Genomic DNA, 17,045 nt, shown 5'->3' with positions numbered 1-17,045 from the left:
TATATATATATATATATATATATATATATATATATATATATATATATATATATATATATATATATATATATATATATATATATATATATATATATATATATATATATATATATATATATATATATATATATATATATATATATATATATATATATATATATATATATATATATATATATATATATATATATATATATATATATATATATATATATATATATATATATATATATATATATATATATATATATATATATATATATATATATATATATATATATATATATATATATATATATATATATATATATATATATATATATATATATATATATTATATATATATATATATATATATATATATATATATATATATATATATATATATATATATATATATATATATATATATATATATATATATATATATATATATATATATATATATATATATATATATATATATATATATATATATATATATATATATATATATATATATATATATATATATATATATATATATATATATATATATATATATATCAATGTAAATATAAGGCAGCTAGCTGACTGGCAGAAATGTTAGCACGCCGGGCGAAATACTTAGCGGTATTTGGTCTGTCTTTACGTTCTGAGTTCAAATTCTGCCGACATCAACTTTCAGCTTTGCCTTTCATTCTTTCGGGGTCAATAAATTAAGTACCAGTGGCGTACTGAGGTCGATCTAATTGACTGGCCTCCTTCCCCCCAAATTTCGGGCCTTGTGCCTAGAGTAGAAAGGAATATATATATATATATATATATATATATATATATATATATATATATAAATTATAGGTATATACATACATATATATTTATGTGTTTGTATATAGCTATATACATATATATCCATGCATATATTGTACATACACAGATGTATGCATGTATTTATGTATGTGCACATTCTTGTACACACACGCTCAAATGTTTATGCATCTCTGTCTCTCTCTCTCTCTCTCTCTCTCTCTCTCTCTCTCTCTCTCTCTCTGTGCGTGTATATATGTAAGTATGCATGTACACATGTGGACACTCATATGCATACACTCAAATATTATATACTGTGCGAATATCTGCAACTTTTTGTGTAAATAGATGTATGTTGAACAACCCCCTCATCATATCCGCTTTTTCTTGCAAGATTCTTGATTTTGCCAATACTGACTGCGAGATGTATGCGAGAGTAGAGTTTCTATAGACTAGTGGCAGTTCTGGCTTCATATCTAATATCATGCCCAAGATCTACCACGAACAACTAAAATAACAAAAGATAAATGCGCAGATAAATTCAATATTAATTTCTGTCAACATTTTATCTCATGAAAGCTGGTTTATATATCTTAAAACAGGGCAAGCCATTTTTCTATTTTAAGTGCTAAATAAACTGTAAAAGGTGGTGAAATGTTATTTTACGTTAAAATTTCTTTTTTTTCTACAAAAATAAGATTTGCTAGTTAAACGAATGAAACAATAAATAAAAAAATATTCCTTAGTAGAGTAGTTAAATTAGGGTGGGAACCGGGTAGCATGAATTTCTCAAGGACACAAACAAGGAGATGAACATACATGTATGTATGTATGTCATTATTAAGTTTATTTCAAGATTTCTTGCCAGTAGAGAAAGAACCGGTTTCTACCCTAGATCTAAGGCGCTTTCATTGGAATTTCAATATCAACAACGGTATTTTTGTTTCTATGTATGCATGTATGTATGTATGTATGTATGGATGTATGTATGTATGTACCGATTTGTATGTTTTATGTGTGTATTCGCATGCATATAGTTTCATATCTAGGCATGCTCATACATATTTAAATGATAAACTTCTGGAAAGTTTTACAGAATTTTACGGTTCCTGTGATGGATTGGATCCGTAATCTTTCTAGTTTTGAGAAGCCCAATTTCTCAAGATTGGTATTTAGGCAGTGTGTTACATATCCCAAGGTCCCAATAATTACGGGTATAAACTTGAACTTGTAATCTGGATAGAGTAACTGCATATTTCTCAATAGTTCAGCATAGGTGTTCTCTTTCTCACTGATTTTCAGCTTTATGTTAGCACCTGCTGGGCAGCTAATTTCCACAACTGTGCACTGTGTATGTATGTATGTATGTATGTATGTATGTATGTATGTATGTATGTATGTATGTATGTATGTATGTGTGTGTGTATGCATGCATGCATGTATACATGCATACATATATATTTATGTATATATATATATATGAGTGTTTATATCAGTCAAAAGGCAAACAATGCTAGACTGACATGGGATCGACTTGTCGAGTAAGTTAATGGTGTGTTGACCGTAATCTCATGGATATTTCTTCTTCAAATATAAAACGGTTTATAGAAATATACGTAGTTTATAAGGAACAAAGAGCCCAGTACTCATTGGAAATCGAATGTCTCTGTTTAGGACTGCTGAGCCGTTTCTTGAATATAACCACATGAAATAGATTGAGCTTACGCAATGTTAATCTTTGGAACATGTGTAATTTGGTGGAATACTCGATAATTCTAATATGCCTCGTTGTTCTTTTACTCATAGTATAAGGGTCTTGTAGCAAGAAAATGACAGTATGGTATAATTTAGTGTAGAAAGAAGGAATGAAATTGTAATATTTACTTAATTTTATCCAGTGTCTTACTTGGTTAAGATTCTATTGAGAAATACATTGCAGGAATGATGTTCAATATTTCTTGTGATAGTTATTATGATTCTTGTATAATGTAAGCTAATACTACTGAACACTGTTATTTACATAATGTTGTGTATAATATTATTTTGAATGCATTGATATAGTGCTTGGTTCTTTCATCGTTCTAAAATATCATATAAAAATAAATGCATTCAAAATAGGCCATAGAAAGCGTAAACGTATGACTACAAAATCACAAACTGGATCACAGTATCTCAAACTCCATGACACGTGCCTTTTATCTGTAAAAAAAAAGTACCTAAATTATGTCTTGGAAACTAAATAATAAGTCAAAGAATCACTTATGCTATAAGCATAACCTACTTTTCTGAAAAGAACAGCACACTGTCTAGCAACATGATAACAGAAGCAATGAAAACAAATTGCATTTATTGTTGGTCTTATTTCTAACAATAGTCCCGAATATATTCAATGTTAATATTTGTCAGATAATTTCAAGACTTATTTCAACAGTGTATTAATGTTATATTTATATCTTTTCAGTGTTTTTGCCGCTTGTACGGTGCGGTTACAACAGGCTATATGGTGAGTAGAGCAATATGATGTTTTCCGTGCGATTCTAAAAATAATTCCTATCGTAACATTGCCCTAGTTTTTGTTTCTTCATCATTAGTAATAGACTTGAAAATGGTTTTCAAGATTAGCAGGTGAATATTTTTCAGTCACATAATTTATTTGTAGTTATATTCGTTAGTTTCTACTTAAATTTATAAACAATCTTAGAATTTTAATAGCAATAATTATAATTATAATTTTTCTTGACATATAGTTCTTTCGTAAATCTACTATTCTTTTTTACTGATAGCTGACGTGCAAAACCGATTCCTGTGAGATTTGAACTCAGAATGTCAAAAATACGCCTAAATATTGTGAGACATTAAGTTCGACGCTCTTTCATTTCTCCTAAATTATTGTTCTTGGTTAAAAATATGTCCAATTAGATATAATATTGGCAGTTAAATAGTTAAAGATAATTAACCCCACAAGGCGGGTGAAGTGACGGAGATGTTGAGCGTCGGACACAACTGCTTCGCAGTATCTAATAATGATGTCTTGTGTTCAAATTCAGCCACCATCAGTTTTGTCTTTCAAACTTCCGGAGTCAATGAACCTCTTAAGTATTCAGAATGATTTAATGGATTTCTCCTCTTCCGAGAATTTTGACCAAGGTCAAGACTCTTATCACTCTATACTTTTTATTTCATTGAAATAGATACCTTCAATGAACTAGGTCCTTCTTAAGCCTGTACTGTACAAAGTGGCATTGAAACAGATAGAATCAAAGTAGATTGCAGTTCGGTTAGGTATAAAATATCGAGAGCTTGGAGAAGATACTTTAGTTTATTGCATTATTTCATTACATTCTTTGACAAGATAAATAACGCTATTTCCCCAACTTCATTTAACAATTAATGTTTAGTAAACATATATTCCAAATAAGTGTATAACTATGCTTCTCATCCCACTTAAAGCAAGAACATCGGATAAATAATTGTTAGAGAAGCTCTGTTGTAGATCACATCAGGTGAGTTACATAAAGATCACATAGAAAAGCAAACCGTTGCGTAGAAATGACAACTGTGTTGTGATATACAAAAACTACATCACACCTGCCGTCAATTTTGATAGTCATATATGTGCCATTGATTTCTCAACATTAAACGATAATAAATTCAGGACGCAAAATAACACCATACGAATTATAACATGATGTACACACACGAACCACTTTCTAGAGAAAACAAAATACTAAACATAGAACACCTGAACATGTGAGTGACACAATTTGATGCTACATCAAGTTTTAATCTCTACCGATAGCTATTATATGAAAAACGAAAACAAAGAAAAAAAAAAAAGAAAAACACCCCCCGACATATAAACAAACAATACTCTAGAACATTACTGTTGTTGGCACTCCGTCGCTTACGACGTCGAGGGTTCCAGTCGATCCGATCAACGGAAAAGCCTGCTCGTGAAATTAACGTGCAAGTGGCTGAGTACTCCACAGACACGTGTACCCTTAACGTAGTTCTCGGAGATATTCAGCGTGATACAGTGTGACAAGGCTGGCCCTTTGAAATACAGGCACAACAGAAACAGGAAGAAAGAGTGAGAGAAAGTTGTGGTGGAAGAGTACAGCAGGGTTCGCCACCATCCCCCTGCCGGAGCCTCGTGGAGCTTTTAGGTGTTTTCGCTCAATAAACACTCACAACGCCCGGTCTGGGAATCGAAACCGCGATCCTATGACCGCGATTCCGCTGCCCTAACCACTGGGCCATTGCGACTCCACAGAACATTACTACAACATTCTAAAAACACAATGTTCCCTACACTGCATAAAAGACACACATAGAAATAATTGCAGCATCAATAGCCTCACTGACCTCAAGCACTGTGCTGAATGCACAGCACAACGATATGTCCAGAGTAATGACAACTGTCATACTCTGATTGAGTTCCCTTCGCCTGCCTGCGCTCTGCTCACCACCAGAACCTTTGGAAATACAGAATTAGACAGTGTATTTAGATTGTTGCTGCGTATCAGATTGTGCGAAATCTGAGGTTGAATAGAAATAGGTTGGGCAATGGAAAGAGTACAGTAAGTTAAAAGTGTCACGCTGATCCTTTATAATTCCTCACTGCATACTGGTGTGTGTAGTATGATACTTAACTAAACTGAGACATAGAATGACTGGGAAGATACATCTGTGGAAACGAAGTCACACTTCGCTGTTCGAGCGATTATCTGCGTTTTATCGGTTAGGACTGTCTTAGGCCTACACGGCGACAACAACAACAACTAACAACAACAACAACAACAACAACAACAACAACAACAACAACAACAACGACAACAACGACAACAAAAACAACAACAACAGCAACAACCACAGCAACAGCAGCAACAGGAGCATTAACAAAAGCTGTGGCAGACATACATACATACATACATACATACATACATACATACATACATACATACATACATAAAGCTAATTCGAAGATTACAGATTCAGTCCATCACTGGAACTGTAAAAATCTGTAAAAGTTTCCAGAAGTTTATCATTTAAATATATATGAGCATGTCTAGATATGCAACTATATGCATGAGAATACATGCATAAAACATACATACATACATACATACATAAATACATACATACATACATAATACATACATACATACATACCCTGCTGTTGATGTTGAAATTCCAACGAAGGAGCCTTGAATCTAGGTTAGAAACTGGTTCGTTCTTCATTGGCAAGAAATCTTGAAATAAACTGAATAATGACATACATATTATTATTCATATTCAGAATAATATGTATATTCAAAAGAACTACGGAAAGCCAGACTAACATATAAATTGTCTTGCTATATCACGGAAAAAAACTTGTAACCAAAAATGAAACTACTGATCTGGCCGAAAATTATAGGCCCACTACTTGCCTACATATTATGCACAAACTTTATACAAACCATCTCAACCTATTCTTTTAATATCGTTGTAAGTCCAACAGCATAGTGACTCGTGAGCAAGTAGACAGAAGGGCGCATCTAGACGTGCCGAACAGCATTTAATAAACAAAACTGCCGACTGAAGAAATCGCCAGAGAAACACTGTGATAGTATGGGCCGATTATAGGTCCTGGAGCCGCTGCACTTAGCAAAAACACGTACTCACAAAGACCTACGCATCAATCCTTCCATTTAACCACCGGTATTATAAATATTTCAGAGAAAATATTCCAAGGACTTTTTGCAATGTTATTTATTTTGATATCAAATCTGTTATCAATTATTTAACAAGCATCCAATTGATACATGCTAGGGCCTACAACTGCGAGAGGTACCAATGTAACTCACAATTTCTTTGTGGATGACCTGAAGATCTATGCTGAAAATATTTACAATGCCAAAAAATTGGCTGGAATTAATAACATTTCCAGTTGACATAGAAATGGAATTTGGCAGAAGTAAGAGTTCATTGAGCGTAGAAAATCATTCCCAAAATCCAAAACATGTGCATAAACCGCTCACTATCCCTCCTGCTCTAATCAAAGAGCACATTCTGCGTATAAAACAGGAGAGATATCTTGGCATTAATGAAAATATTTTAAACGAAGGTGCAAAGGTGCTGTGGACAAAGATAGAGTGCCTCGGATTTATTACACCATATTTAGAAAGATATGCGTTTGCAGTACCAGCGCTGATACCTTCATTTGAGATACTTGAATGGTCTCAAGAGGAAATCCTATTAATAGACATCTCCGTAAGGTCCTCACATCAACTAGAAACTTTCTCAGAAATAATGATACCGATAAGGTCTTTGAAAGAATTGACAAAGGAGGTAGAGGATTGAGATTAGTGCAGAGTATCTCATCTCCCAGCCTGGACCTGCTAAAGAATAACGGTAAATATAAATATAGAAATCTAGAGCTGAAAAGCAAAGGGAACAATATCCCACCTGTCAGTGGTACTCTCTTCCTGATGACCTCCCAATACAATCTGAAACAGCTGGATTAACATACCTCACAGAAGAACTGAATGTGGAATGCTCAGCGAGCGCACGCACACACACACATACACACACACACACACACACACACACACACACACACACACACACGCACACACACACACATACACACACATACACGCACACATATACACATACACACACGCACACACACACACACACACACACACACACAAACAAAGACACACACAAACGCAGAAGCACATGCACGCATATACATTCATTGAGATACATATTCGGATGCACACGTAAGCATATAAACATATATATATATATATATATATATATATATATAATATTATGCACGTATGTATATAAGTACATATATATATATATATACATATATATATATATATATATATATATATATATATATATATATATATATATATATATATATATATATATATATATATATATATATATATATATATATATATATATATATATATATATATGTAGCATTCCACTCAAGTGACATTTGCCACCACAGGCAAATATTTGTGTTCCTGAAATTTAGTGACGTGTAATATTAAGTTAATTATTTTCGGTTCGTTTAATGCATAAAACAAATTCACTGCAATTTGTTTTCGTCTTGTAAGTTTTATTTGATAAAAATGAAATACATATTTCTTTTCCAGAAACATCATGTAGTCATCCTGCAGACGTGGTATTTTTGTTAGATTGCTCAGGAAGCCTTAGAAGAGATGAATTTTATGAACAATTAAATTTCATGAGGAATTTCGTATCTGAAGCTGATGTTTCACGAAATGTCGTCAGAGTTAGTTTAGTGACATTCTCAACTTATCCCAGAACGGAATTCTTTTTAAAAGACTATCGCACCAAGCGAGATGTGATGGCTGCCATTAGCCGAACACGCTATCGTGGTGGACGGACTCATACATGGACAGCTTTAGATTATATACGTAAATACTCCTTTTCACCAAAATTTGGAAGCCGGCCGGGTGTTCCTAAAATCTTAATCGTAATAACTGATGGAGGCTCTAACGAGAGATATAAGACAATACGGTCTGCAAGATTGATGAAAACACGAAAAATACGAACATACGCTATTGGAATTGGGAATCAGTTAAATTATGAGGAACTGGTAAATTTAGCCTCAAAGAGTAGTTTCATATTTCATGTTCCGAATTCCCATTCATTGAAAAAGATCCAAAATGATGTTCGAAGAAATGTATGTCGCTCAGGTAAGTGACTAATCTTAAATTTTGTTAGTAAATGCCTTATGGTTAGTCTTTGAGTAAACACATAGTCTAGCAAGGATTGGTTCCTATGTATGGGTGTGAACATTATAGAACTCTGGAAAGAATGGCAGACATAATTTCTATAAATTTTACTGCTCTTGTTTAAACCCTCGTGACATCGCATGAGAACATTTATAATCAAAAGCATTCCAGCCACAACTATACCATCACTTCCTTGGGCACACACTCACACACACACACACACACACACACACACACACACACGCACGCACGCACGCACACACACACACACACACACACACACACACACACACACACATGTAATTGTTAAAGAGAATAACAATCGTGAAGGCAAGGCAAACATCTCAAGTCTTATAGCTGTTTCTGGGATATCACCGAGTATGGGGTATTCCGTCATCAGAGACAAATAGGTAAAGATAGGGAAAATGAGAAGGGTATATATTAATTGAATGACGATATAGAGAAAGGAAGTAAAGGAATAAGGAAGTGAAGAGAGAGAAGAAAAAAGAAGCATAAAAGTTCATAGTTCAACTCTCTGATGTTGTAGAAACAAATGCATAAGTCTTCAGGTGCAATCCTGCATAGATCCATATGGGTAAAAATCCTGATATTGCAAACATCTTCTCTCTCTTCATCCCCTTATTCCTTTACTCCCTTTCTCTATGTCGTCATTCCATTAATATATATACCCTTCTCATTTTTTCCCTATTTCCCCCAATTTGTCTTTGATTACGGAATATCCCATACTCGGGAATATCTCAGAAACAGCTGTAAGACTTTGAATTTTTTCCAATAATAATAATAATGTATACGACTTGAGATGTTTGCCTTGCCTTAACGTTTGTTGTCCTCTTTAACAATTATGTATCTGCTGCATCGGAAATCTGAAATGGCTCCCTAACTACCCTCTCTGCTATAACCTTGGAGCCTTAGTAATCCGTTACAGCACTTAACCCCCATACTTTGTATATATATATATATATATATATATATATATATATATATATATATGTATGTATGTATGTATATGTATATATACACATATATATATAAAATAAGAAAAGGGAAGTAGAGATTTGGAAGTTAATAATTGCTTATTACTAACAACAAATTAATAATCATCCCTTACAGCTGTTTCAATTAATACTCAATCAATATTAAGTAAATATTAAATTTATATGGCCTGAGCATAATGTCTTCAGAGGGAAAAATGATATACCCTTGGATGTTTTATATGCGATTATGGATTCATTATAGCAAACTCTTCATGAGGTTAGCACAACCTCTAATCGAATGTATATATATAACTTTTAAAGGGGACAACGAACGTTAAGGCAAGACAAGCATCTCAATTCATATACGTTATCATTATTAGAAAATTCAAAGTCTTATCGGTGTTTCTGGAATATCTCACAGCTATACCAGAAACGGGTGTAAGACAACGTTTGTCGTCCTCTTTAGCAATTATAAATCTGCTATATCGGAAATCTACAATGATTCCATAACTCCCGTCTCGGGTATGATCTTCGAGCCCTGGTAATCCGTTACAGCACTTACCCAGCGTACCTCGTCGTTTCGATCACCTGTGAACAAGACCTCCATATTTGTGAATATATATATATATATATATATATATATATATATATATATATATATATATATATATATATATTTATATATATATATATTATTTTGTTTAAAAGAGTTCCAACACTGTCTGTTTTTTATGTTTTATTTATATTCCTGCAGAACTAATGTGGGGTATATACTTTCTTTCATGGTGCCATCCATTTTTATTTTATTTTATTTTATATTGTATATTGTATATTATATTATATATTGTATAGTCCATATTCTATACCCCACATTAGTTCTGCAGGAATATAAATAAAACATAAAAAACAGACAGTGTTGGAACTCTTTTAAACAAAATAATATATTCCTTTATACACAATCATACAAAAAACCCACCTTTTTTGTATTTATTTTTACTCGCATATATATATATATATATATATATATATCGAGAGAGAGAGAGAGAGAGAGAGAGAGAGAGAGAAAGAGAGAAAGAGAGAGAGACAGAGAGAGAGAGAATATGTAGGTATGTGTGTATACATATACATATATATATATATATATATATATATATATATATATATATATATATTTATATATATATATATATATATATATATATATATATATATATATATATATATATATATATATATATATATATATATATATATTCTGTGAATTATAATTATAAGCTTTAAGTGATAAGCGTTCACTGGATATTTGCTATAGAATATAGTTTAATATTTGGGGTATACAGACTACTTTTTATAGCCAATACACTGTGAACGCTTTTTAGCTTAAAGTTTATAATTATTTACAGAGTTTGACAGTGAAGATATATCTCATGCAAAGAGGTTAATTACAGCATCCTCTGGTACCTATATATATTTATGTAGGTGTAGCTTATTTATACCTACGTCATCTGGACCATGGAGTGTTAAGTGTTTTGGAAAAATCAGAAGCAGAAGCATTAATCTCGATTTCATCTTGTTTGGTTGTTCAAAACTCCTTCAGTCTGAGCCTGCAAATCTTTAAGTCAGAAGTTATGAAACTAAATAACATAAATTTTGTAGCTTCATTAAGCTGACTTAATTGAAGATACACAAAAACTTAGTAAATTGTCATTAAATCTGCAGTTTACTGAATTACTGCTGTGGTGAGATAAGGAAATTAGAATTTTTCTAGGGTGGATACCATTAGATTATTCTCTGTAGAATACAGAACATTCATTAAGTGCATTGATAAACGATTATAAATGGGTGTAGGCATAACTGTGGTTAAGAAGCTCTCTTACCAACCTCATGGTTTCAGGTTCAATCCCAATGCGTGGAACTTTAGGCAAGTGCCTTCTATTATAGACTTGGGTTGACAAAACTGGTCAGAGAGGCTATTTGTGTTTTTAAGAAGCGGGCGTAAACCATCACACGGTTTAACATCCCCAGCTGACCATTGATAGTGTCTACTCTATTGCATCCATGCAACCCTATTAATAGTGTGAAACAAAAAATAAAAGCAATCTAAAAATTGTGTTATTTATGTATTCAATACATTTTAATATTCCAGCGGCATCTATTTATATATGAGATGAATGTCCAAGGAGTGACTAATTTGAACACCACCCTAAAATATTATGGGATATCTTTTCTTTTTCGCTGTGGAAAGTAGGGCTTTATCACTTTTAGCTTCTATCTCAGTTCATCTACTGTATAGACGTTATCTTCTTAGGGTAATCGCGTTAGATCGCTTCGAGTTTCGTACAGTTTGTGACTACCATAGTTGGGGGTCAATAATCCAGTTATTTCTATGTATTTAAAAGCAATTACACCGTAGAAGAATAAATTTAGCTGTTTAAAACAGAAATTGCTATACTAACTTTTCATTTATTTGCTCGTAGTAAAACACATTTCTCATGTTTTTACAGGATAGTCACTGAATTTTAGAAACATTTTAATAGTCTCAACTATTATGAAAAAAAGGAATTCCATGTTTATCCAATTTGTGTTTGAACTGGCTAAAATGCTTGTTTCTTCCAAGCAAAGTCTTTCAGTTTCAACTTATGGTCTTTATTTTATCACTCACATCTATCTATCTATCTATCTATCTATCTATCTATCTATCTATCTATCTATCTATCTATCTCTCTGTCTGTCTATTTGTCTATCTATCTATCCACACACACACACACACACACACACACACACATACACACTCACACACACACGCGCGCGCGCATAGAGGGTGTTTGGGCTAAATTTGACAGTTTGCGTAAAAGGTAAAGAAAATACAATATTCCATACGAAATGAAAATATTTAAAAGATCAAATATCAAGTGGTTGGGAGATAACAGTTTACCCAAAGTAGCAGCCCTCAGCTTCCACCGCGGCCTCAATATGGCCGTTCCTCTGTTTCCTCGGGAAGGTCTTCGAACATCTTGATTTTAGCCACCAGCTTGACCTGGATGATGCAGGATGAGCAGTTGGTGTCTTTCTCAACCGTGCCTCACACATAGTATTTCATGAAATTAAAATCGGAGGAATTAGGAGGCCGGAAAGTGAAGCACGTGAAGTCGTACCCGTTTTCCAACAACTACTTCTGACTCTTTCCGGATGTGTGGCAAAGAGCCAATCTGCTGCCTCACATATGGCCTTCCAGTAGCAACCTTCTCTAGCCAGGGATTGACCACAGACTCCAGTAGCTTCACACACCCGTATGAATTGAGTCTAAGACTTTGTTCAAAGATGTAGGGGTAAACCCTGGCATGCAGACGTAGTCAGAATGCCTACCGTGTCCTTTCCTGCTGGCTACCGCTTCGTGGTCTCCGTTGCAGCCAACCATGTCAAGTCTTACAGCCTTTATAGTGTTCACAGAGCATTGAAAAGCAGTCATGATATCAGCATTTTGATATCCAGTGCGAATTATCATGGCGCAGTAACTTCTTTCCAATATTCAGAGGGCTTACATTCCTGCATGTCAGCTAACTTTTTTGCCGCTATATCTTTAATGATTATGTTCTCAAACGCCATTGACTGTTCCTGAAAAACAAAGGAGACATAAAAATTCGTCGAATTTAGCCAAATAACATTTTGAACAGAGATCTTTTTCAGGATACCCTAGGTTTTTTTTTTACCGATTTTACTGTATAATTTTTTACCGATTTTTACTTTATAAATGGTACTTGTCTTGCCGACGCAGACAAGTACCATTTTCTTCGGAGTCCTTTTGATCATATATATATATATATATAACAATATTAGGGACAAAATCCAAAATTACAGGTAAAAACTCAATTAAAATCAATTTATAAAAAATCAAAATTAAATTGAGCTTTATAGATAAAATATATATAAAATATATAGTTTTAGGGAAAATAACCAAGTTTCAAGAACTTATCGATGAAAATCCACTATCACATATAGAAAAATTAACAATTAAAAGCACAATAAATGAGTATAATATAAAACAAAGTAAATATCATAAGATATTATCTTTATCTTATGATTATTATTTTGTTTTATATTATACTCATTTATTGTGCTTTTAATTGTTAATTTTTCTATATGTGATAGTGGATTTTCATCGATAAGTTCTTGAAAATTGGTTATTTTCCCTAAAACTATATATTTTATATATATATATATATATATATATATATATATATATAAAAGATAAAACTTACTTGGAAGCAATGCGTGGCGTTCGATCATATAATAACATAAATAATATATAATTATATGCATATATCCATACATACATGTACATACCGACATCTATATGTATAGATACAAGCATATATGGGTACAGGACATCACAAAAAAACGTTAAACACAATGAGAAACGGCGGAGTAGATGGAGCATATGTGTGTGTGCCTGCGTGTGTGTATGTTAATACATACAAATATACGCATAATTTAAGCAAATATATTTGTAATTGAAACTACTTTTGTTATGAATGTAATTATCTTTAAACAATATTTTTTCTTATTTTACAGTCTGTGATATTTGGCCTGCCGACATTGTATTTCTGTTGGACGATTCCACCAGTATATGGGACAACGATTATCAAAAACAACTCACATTCTTGTCTGATTTTGTGAAAGATATCACTATTGGTCCAAAGAAATCACAAATAAGCGTGGTGACATTTAGTTCTCGACCAAAGACACAATTTTGGCTGCGAGACCATTTGAGTAAAACGGCAGTATTGAGCGCCATTAAACATATCGATCGAATGTATGGAGACACGTACACAGCCGACGGATTACGAATGATAAGAGAACACAGCTTCTCACCTCGATACGGCGGTAGAATTAAAGCTTCACACATTGTTATTGTTGTAACAGATGGCAAATCAACTATACCAACAGAAACTGTAAACCAAGCAAAAAAACTACATGATACAAAAGCAATAGTATTTGCAATCGGTGTCGGTCGCCGTGTTGACCCAATAGAACTAAATAATATTGCAAGTGAACGTCAATTTGTCTTCCAGGTTGACAGCTACGATGCTCTAACAACGATTAAAACAAAACTCTCTCAAAAAGTTTGCACACTTTCCATAACAAGAGTAGGAGAATGGGATTAAGAGAAAATACTTTAAATTTTAAGTACAATAAGGTATTTGATTTCACACACAAACGTGACAGTTCCATAAATTTAGATAGCTTTCGCAGTTATTATGTTTATAAGAAACCGAAGTGAAACTTGAGTGAAAGTTTTCAATATTTGATACTAAATTCGTTTAAGGGTTTGAAAAGTCTGAAAATATTTAGCACCCAATTTCACTGAAACGTTTGTCAGAAATACAAAAAGAGATTGTCTAGATGGAGTAGTAACTGAAAAAGTGTTGACATTCTTTTAAGAGTTTGTAGCAAACTTATTGATTATTTATTCTCCAACCCCAAATCCAAAAAAACATCGCTGAAGTGTATCTTATTTTAAAATACATTTAATCACGATGTGTGATTTACATTGATAAACTAAAAATGAATGCTGCAAAAGGTGAAAGTATTCAAAAGTCAATACAACTACTATTACATTCCGCGATATTGCAACAGAAGAACTCAAACATTATTTTTCTGTTCTGTTTTTTTTTTCTCTCATATTTTCTGGAAAGAAAGTGGTGAATATTGAAGAGATAACAAATATACTATAACACTTCTGTGATTTAAATTACCATTCATTCGTGACAGGAAGGCATATTCATAAAGTTTTAACAAGGAATAAGGAAGTTAATAATAACTAATTTATCATTGTACTACCATCACAATATCTTACATATTATTGTTAACCTTTTAGTTTTGACTGGAATTTAGGATTGTAACATTAACTATGGAATCTGCAGTTGAATGCCGCAATGCTTAAAGAATCTGACAAAATACTTTCAGGTAGAGGGTATTCTGTTGTGTTCTTTTACGCTTTGTGTTCGAACTCGCTGAAGTCGGCTTTGCATTTCATCCTTCCGAAGTCAATAAAATACATACAAGTCAAGTATGTTTTTAATCCATTGTCCCCTCTCCACAGAAAATTGTGACTTTGTGCCGCAGTTAAAAATCAGTACTAATGATGGTAAAGAGAATATTTTTAATTGAAAAGTGTTAGCGTAATCTAAACAGTGTGGAAGTTTTGTATGGAAATCTTCGAATATTCCTTTTTTTGTTTAGAATTCGACTGAATTTTCTTGAGAGAGAAATATCAGCACATTTTCCTATAATGATAATACCAATCAAAGGAAAACAATAAGTGGTTGAAGCTGGAAGATTCTGTTGCCAACGCTTAAATTGTGGTTTGGATGTTTGTTATCTTTTTCCTGACCGAGGTGACGTTCTTCTGAAAGAAATCATTTCACCCAGGTGTCCAATATAAAATGTTCAAAGGAAAATGAAAGAGAAAAAGAAAGAAATATGAACAACAATGAAAAACGATTTGTTAATATATGCAGTACAGACGTTAAAATTCACAAATTTATTGTTGAAATTTAAAAAAAATATATAACCAGAAATATTTTATCATGAGTTACTTCAGATCGTTTTTTCATTAGCAAATACCTTTTGTCAGCTTCTGGAAAGTTAGTTGGAGAAACGGTGTTTTTTTTCCCCACCATTTGTGATAGATTGAGGACTGAGACGAGGGATGGTGAAAAGAGACTGAACTAAACAATACAAAAGTACCAATAAAAACTTACTAATTTTACTCCAAATCCCATTCATTTTGTAAAACAATTTCGAGTAAACTAGTATTTTCTGTAATTTATATTTGATACCAATTTGATAATAAAATGCGAAAAAGAATAATAAATAGTTCTCGTCTTGATTATATAGGTATTTATCATTATGGAATACAAATAAAAACTTTTAATGTACATGTATCTGTGGAATATATGAGAGATGTAAGTGCATTGAAATTGTTTGAATGCAAAATCAAAATCATATATATATATATATATATATATATATATATATATATATATATATATATATATATATATATATATATATGGATCTTTTCCCTTTGAACTGCTGATCGAGAAATTAAGTTTTTGTAGCTAAACACTTTCAAACTTCGGACACTGGTAGAATGTGTCATATAAAACATCTTTTACTCTTAGTGTTGTTGAGAAAAGTTTATATTTTCAAAGTTATTTCGTGTTAAAGTAATCGTGTTGAGGTAATTTCAATCAATCAATGACGTGTATTCAGCTGAATAAAATTACTGCCGTTGTTTGTCAACAACAACTTCCGACGGTGTATATTTCGTTTGTCACTGTTATTTATGACATCGTTCGTGCGTTTGTACTGGTTTTAGCTTTAGGGTTTTAGGGTTAGGGTTAGGGTTTTAGGGTTTTAAGGTTAGGGTTAGGGTTTTAGGGTTAGGGTTTTAGGGTTTTAGTCTTTCCGAAAATAGTAGCTGAAA

At 32.5% G+C, this 17,045-nt stretch overlaps 1 protein-coding gene across 2 annotated transcripts in view; it reads left to right on the top strand.

Moving 5' to 3' along the window:
- The window catches only part of LOC106881758 (collagen alpha-6(VI) chain), a 33,632-nt gene extending 17,202 nt beyond the window's left edge, over positions 1-16,430 (top strand). For both annotated transcript variants that reach the window (XM_014932249.3, XM_052970461.2), the window contains 3 exons: positions 3,251-3,292; positions 7,953-8,519; positions 14,126-16,430. In XM_014932249.3, coding sequence (XP_014787735.1) covers positions 3,251-3,292; positions 7,953-8,519; positions 14,126-14,718 — 1,202 coding nt within the window. In that variant the 3' untranslated portion in view covers positions 14,719-16,430. The remainder of the gene's footprint in view (positions 1-3,250; positions 3,293-7,952; positions 8,520-14,125) is intronic.
- Positions 16,431-17,045: the final 615 nt, after the last annotated feature.

This window comes from Octopus bimaculoides, chromosome 9, assembly GCF_046866305.1.
Source record: "Octopus bimaculoides isolate indiv1 chromosome 9, ASM4686630v1, whole genome shotgun sequence".
In the NCBI taxonomy this organism is placed as follows: Eukaryota; Metazoa; Mollusca; class Cephalopoda; order Octopoda; family Octopodidae; genus Octopus; species Octopus bimaculoides.
Note: the sequence above shows the minus strand (reverse complement) of the source record. Positions and strands in the feature narration are given on the sequence as shown.